Here is a 6,879-nt window from a genome sequence, read left to right as displayed (position 1 = left end):
AACCGCGAATACAGATACCGCGAATAGCGGGGGTTTACTGTACTACACATGGGAAACAGCAACCCCAGAGCAACGTATCAACTCTGTGGTACTACACTGACAGTGGTAGAGAATGAAAGGGACTTGGGGGTGGTTGTGCAGGCAGATATGAAGTTCTCTGAGCAGTGCAGACGGGCTGCAAGAGTAGCTCATGGAGTATTGTCAATGATATACAGGAATTTTTCCAGCAGGGATAAGGAGGTGATTATTCCATTGTATAAGGCGATGGTCAGGCCACACCTAGAGTACTGTATACAGGTCTGGAGGCCTCATTTCAAGAAGGATGTAGAGCTGCTGGAACGAGTACAGAGAAGGGCAACAAGATTAGTGAATGGAACAAAGGGGTGCTCTTACGAAGAAAGGCTTAAGTTTTGCAAATTACAGTGTCTGGAGACTAGGCACCAGCGAGGTGATCTGATAGAGGTGTATAAAGCCTTGAATGGTTTAAGCATGCTCAATGCTGATGGGATGCTTCCTCTAGCTCAGAAAAATCACCTGAGAGGGCATAAATTCAAATTGAGGAAAGACAGATGTAGGATAGACGTGCGAAATTTCCCTTTAGCCAGCGGGTGGTTGGTTGGTGAACAGACTTCCATCCCTTGTGGTGGAGGTTGATAGCCTAAATAAGTTTAAGGCTCAGCTGGACAGGTATTTTGAACGAACAGAGGGGTGAAGTGGAAGTGGGTTTTTTTTTTTTTTTTTTGGCTGATGCTGCATAAGCTTGCTTTCTTGCATCAAATGCCTCTACTAATGCTAATGCTAATCAGAACAAAAGAACAACTTTTATGAATACTAAATAATGAGCTGTGAAGTGCAAAGTTAGCTTATCTAGTGGAAATATTCATCCATTTGAACAGCTTGAAACCAGCATGCAAGGATGCAATAATAACATCCTGACTTCTACAGACAAGCTACTAGCAATTTATATGTTTCCATTAATATCTGAAACCATTAAAAAGGATAGCACTGCTCTCATAATTGATCACTTAGAAGCATTGGAAACAACATTGAAAAATACTTTCCTCACTAAATATAGACAGACATAAAAAGGTTTTGTACTCCATCAAACGAGGTACGAAACCAGTTTATGTCTGTCTCATCTGGGCTTAGGGTTCACGGTGATTCAAGAACAATTAGCATAATTTCATGTGATCAAAGCCCTTAAAATGAAACATACTAAAGTCCCCCTAAATGCATTCTGGATTTCAATGAAAGATAAGCATTGTAAAATTTCAAATCATACCTTGAGAATTATATTGCAGTTCTCCACTCTTATTGTTGCGAGTTGGGATTCACAAACATTAAATCTAATCAAAGGGTAAAAACTGATGTGTGTGTGTTGAAGACAACACGAGAGTACGTTTATCTGAAATGTGCCTTAGCATACCTGAAATTGCTCAAAAGGATCAAACTGAAGTGTTTAAAACATTTCAGTGAAAACTTCCAATTTGTATATTTGGCAACTAAATAAAAAAATCTTTGGCTTGGGCTTCATTAAAACATATTGGTTCTTCCTTGATTGAATATATAGTATTTTTATATTTATAACCACCATGTAATGATATTTGATAAAGTGTGTCAGAAAATTCACATTGTTTTTCAAGTGTCCCGCGAGCCCAAAAAGGTTGAGAACCACTGGATTAGATAAATATTTAGATGTAAATAAAATATAAAACTAGGGAGGCATTTTATTTTATTTATTATTTTTTATTTTTATTTTTTTTTTATAGCAGATACTACATAAGTCTTATATCATTCTACAATTTTAATACTAAATGAAAGGAAAAAAATTGCAATTTGATATTAAAATTTTTCCATACTTAAAATCCTTTGCGGCAAGTTCCTTTTCCTTTTCTTCCACTGCATTTCTTAAATCTATTAACTGTTGAGCATGCTATAAAAGAAAGTAGGAATAAGAAATTATAAAAAGTTGTAAATAGAGAAAACAAGACTCACTAGTGTGAATGATGACAGGAAAAGAAATGAACTTGGAGATCAGAAAATGATAGTAGAGTAAATGTCATTCTCTCCTGCCATTCTCTGAAAAATCCTTTGCATTTTCATTTGTAGAAGGTTGTGGTGAAGTCTGTACAGGTTAGTTTCTTTAAAATTTACTATGAAACTTAAGACCATGTAACATCTGTATGTCATATTGGTAAATTACATAATTCTACAACTGGTTCCCAGCTTTGTGGGATGAAAAAACCATGCAACTCTTAGCTGAGGCGGACTAACCAGCTCCAGTGTGAAAAAAGAAGTATATAAAGGTTACTTCCACTCAGGTGGGAAGTACTTCTCAATCTTTGCTATTGTTTTTCTACTTGGTTAGTTGTTTTGGAGACTTCTTTTGGACTATTTCATTTATAGTATGCCAGTTCACAGGGTTTGTGTATTATATCTATATAAGTATGATCTTACTGGCTGATTTGCATTTGTTCAGGCAGAAAAACTTAAATAAGTCTTATTCTTCCCCCCCCCCCCTCCCATCCGGGGATATGCGGTGGTCATTCCCTGACCTTTCCATATCCTCCATATTTGGTGGGCACGGGCTCGAACCCCGGTCTAATTAAGAAGCATGTGCTACGCACTGCTGCTCCTGCCCACCTGGCTATGGAGGTGCCTGAGGCTAACTAATATCATTCCAGGCTGAAGAGGAATTCCACCATTTTAAAACAAAATTTAAAACTAGCCCACTTCAAATGAATAACAAATACTGTTTTCAAATGGTGTGGGAAACAAGTGAGACTATCCACTGTGCTGCAGTGAAGGCAAACATGGGTACAGTGGAGACGTAGAAAAAGAGCTATATATACATATATATATATATATAATTGGGTAGTAAGTGTGAACTGATTTTAATCAGTTCGCAGTTACATCTTCAGTTAATAAAATAATAAAAAAAATATTAATAGTTAATAAAAAAAATCACCTTTTATGATCTTTGATGGTCAAGGTGGCCACCTATTTCCACCTTTTTTTTTTTTTTTTTTTTTATCTTACCACTTTCTTTTAAGTTTCATAATCACATTTTCTCTACATGTGTGTTACAAGTTCATACTAGCAGTTTCACTCTGCAACAATCAGTAACACAAATTTATTTACCTCTCTATACTTTCATTTCACATTAAAACTGTCACAGTAAAAAACCAAACATTGATCGTACAGGTTTAACACAGCTGTTTATATATCATTAACAGGGCAATTCAAAAATACCCTCACAAATGTAAGTGCTTGTAAATGTGCACTTTTAATTTAGTGGTCTAGGAATCGTGCTGGAAAAGGAATCTGACCACTTCATGCAATCCATCAATTTGTAAAGTTTATATCCAGAAACTTTAAGCTGTCATTTTGTTGTTAACATTATATGCACACCAACTACCAGTGCATTTTGTAACTACTAGTAACCACTAAGGACTTCAAAACCTCAGCTTTCATTCAATGTTTAGTATGTTATATTTTACTAAGTTACACTGAATTACAGGCTTATAAAACTCTGAGGTTACTTTTGAATTACTTGTATATCAAAATGGTAACAGAATGTTTTAATGCCAAATGAAATGGGGGAGAATCATTCCGAGGAGCAAAATATTGGTGGATAATTTTTACATGGTATTAGAAATTTCATGTAAAAATCATGGATAAAATTTCTGGGGCTGCATCTCTTTCTACAGTCATTCTCCAAGTCAAATATATAGTCAGTTTACCTTTAATCTTCTCCACTTACAAATGCTGTTTTTGGATATAACTGTTTATATATACTCACTAAGCACTGTTTGTAACAGCCAAGATAACATTTAAAGCAGAACAGTGATGAAGCTAATTTTTTAGGGCAAGTTTTTATTAGATCTCTAAAACAAAGCACTGGTATATCAAGAAGTATAATTCTGAAGTTAACAATCATAATTTGGAGTGTGTGCGTGTGTGTGTGTGTGTGTGTGTGTGTGTGTTGATTTGATTTTGGTAGTTGTTGGCGCATCGGCTTCTGTGGCCATATTGCACCTCCCAAGGTTTTTGCAGTACTTTGATCCAAGCCCGAGGCCTGTGTGTGTGTGTGTGTGTGTGTGTGTGTGTGTGTGTGTGTGTGTGTGTGTGTGTGTGTGTGTGTGTGTGTGTTCGTTCGTTCAAAGGCCAATTTGCATGTTTTATGAGCTGAAGAATGTGGAATAACATGGATAACATCATTTCCTCTGCTCAAGACTGGAAACCAATAGTCCCAACTAAAGATATCTGTAAATTCTCCAGTCTACAATGGGATTTAAACTGAGACCTTTTCGAAACAAGTAAAACTCTATACTGCAATTAAGGATTAATAAAAATCTCAAGGTAAGGGAGTAAATGCAATACTAATTACGCAAGACAATCATCTCCTTTAAATCTCCTTTAACTAATACTAAACGATCAAGAGAATCTTCATTGCAACAACATTTGATTGTAGCTGGTTACAAGGTTAAATAGTGTTGCACGAGCAGCGAAATCATACTACAGAGATATTCGATGAAACAGTTTAAAATTCAAAAAGTTCGTCTGAACCTGTTTTCAAAATGCACACACACAGATAGGTTTTCAGAGATAAGGTGGTTCAAATTTCCCTTATCCATTTAATGTCAAAGTGCCAAAACCCAGGAGAGATGAAACTCACTCTCTCTCTCTCTCTCTCTCTCTCTCTCTCTCTCTCTCTCTCTCTCTCTCTCTCTCTCTCTCTCTCTCTCTCTCTCTCGAACTCTTTCAATTTTCTGCAATTATTGCACAACCCAGGACTGATTCTTGCTGTTTTAAAACAAAATCCTTGGTCATCTAGAAGGATTTTAAAAGGCTTAGTCCTGTAAAATTAATATTTCTGATGAACTATTTCATTCAATACACAGTCTTAATGTACTGTATAATGACTATCACTTATTAAAAAATTTGGACAGTAAAGAATGTGCAAAATGCATTTCCAACTGAGAAGTTTTAAACTTGTTTTGACCAAGATACTGAGTTTGTTAGGCAGGATCATTGACACTAGAATAAAGATAAAGGAAATTTGAATTGCAGAAAGACATTTTCTTTTTAATTCTTTTTTTTATTAGTGTCTTTTTGTAATTCCTCCCAAAATTTCTTTGGAAGGAATTAATGTTTCAATAAATGGGAACATCACATTAGTGATGTTCCCACTTATTGAAACATGCCTGGAACTATTCTTTTAGAATGATTCTTAGCATTCTTGTTGTGTTTTTAATAATGAACTAGCTGTTGTCAAACTATTAAGCAGGTGCCATTTTTTCCCCAATTGAATCATGCATATGTGATAGAACCCTCTCAAAAAAAGTCTGAATTACAATAGATTCACCTTCAGGAAGAAGATTCACTTTTGATTGGCCTGCCTTCCTTTTTTTTTTTTTTTTGAACTTAGGAAACCACTGAATGTTGTCGAAAGGCTTAGCAATTCATATGCTGAATAGTGTTTGCAACATTCTATGCTTCTAAAGCAGCTTCAGCTAAATACAAGAAATGGAAAACAAAATGTTGTGACAAAGTCTGTAACACACTATGGGGGCTGCACATATAATGAATCTACAGTGAGCTCATCATTGTGCTAAAGACTTTGCCACAGAGCAGTTTGTTTTCCTCTTATAGCTGTTCCTTCCTTAATTTAATGCAAAAACCTAATACAGTAATACCCCGAAGTTACGCGACAGGTGGGTCCGACGAAAATCGCATAAGTCGAATTCGCGTAAGTCGGGGTACAACTTTGCATTTAAATACATATAAATTTTGCTTAATTGGGACCAAGGACTAACAAAAACACTAGTTTAGAAGAAAAATATTAATAAAATTGCAGTTCTTTATACATATTAATACAAAATATGTATTAAAAAAAAACAAATGACTTACGTAAAAAAGTTATTTCGATGTCGATGGCTTCATAAAATCTAACAAATTCGTCTGACGACCCAGTGCGTTCTTTTTTTCACGCAGAATTTCTTCGTAGCAAGCTAATAATTTTTTTTATTCCTTGCTTTGTAGCTATAACGCGTTCTTCGTTGGAGTCTATGTTTTCTAAAATTTTTAAGCCCTTTACAATTGAGCCCTTTTCAATTTTCAACCTGTCAAGTTTGCAATTGTCATGTGCTTTTCGCCGTTGCTTCATTTAGGCCTGTAGCACGTGCAATATCACACGGTCTTTCATTTCGCTCAAAGCGTTTCACAATTTCATACTTTTTCTCTATCGACAGAGGTGGACTGGCCATAAGCCTTACTGGGGAAACCCCGGTGGGCCAGTGTGATTTTGGCCATAAACCATAGTATGAGGCCACTATAAATTTTCCCGGGTAAGAATTTTTGACCCAGTCCGCCTCTGTTTATCGATAATTGCTTTTCTTTTTCTCTCTGAATCTGCAGTGTCTTCACCAGGACGCTTCCTTTTCACACCTTTTAATTAAGTATTTTACTCATTTTTAGGGAATAAAGCACAATTACAAAACGAGGAGGCACGCTTGATACGCATAAACAAAGCTGCGCGCATGTAGCAACTGAATAAACAACACCATAAAGGCAGAGATACACTATTAACACCTCACATTTCTAGGGGTTACTACCATAAAACAATAAAAATCCAGTTGCGTTTCTGCTAGTGAAATCTGTTATAAACTGGTAGTAAACTCGATCTAATTGCATTTGCGATTATACCGATAGCTGGAATTGTGTTGGTTTTTACGTTATTATGGTGAAATGTGTTTCCCCTTCACTGATATAAAAAACATAAAAGCAACAAAGTTGAATTTTGTTCATCTTTCGCTCTCATTCTCCGCCGTCGCACCGTATATCGATAACATATGAAAAACGACCTTGAAGATAGTG

General features: G+C 35.9%; 1 protein-coding gene across 1 annotated transcript in view; it reads right to left on the bottom strand.

The window, feature by feature from the left end:
- Positions 1-6,879, bottom strand: part of Atg16 (Autophagy-related 16) — a 274,434-nt gene that overhangs the window by 201,130 nt on the left and 66,425 nt on the right. Inside the window, exon 4 of the mRNA XM_090386604.1 lies at positions 1,860-1,933. Coding sequence (XP_090242730.1) covers positions 1,860-1,933 — 74 coding nt within the window. The remainder of the gene's footprint in view (positions 1-1,859; positions 1,934-6,879) is intronic.

Source organism: Mastigoproctus giganteus, chromosome 1 (genome assembly GCF_048544385.1).
Source record: "Mastigoproctus giganteus isolate SK-2022 chromosome 1, ASM4854438v1, whole genome shotgun sequence".
Classification (NCBI taxonomy): Eukaryota; Metazoa; Arthropoda; class Arachnida; order Uropygi; family Thelyphonidae; genus Mastigoproctus; species Mastigoproctus giganteus.
The sequence above is the reverse complement of the archived record's forward strand: the minus strand, read 5'-3'. Positions and strand labels throughout refer to the sequence as shown.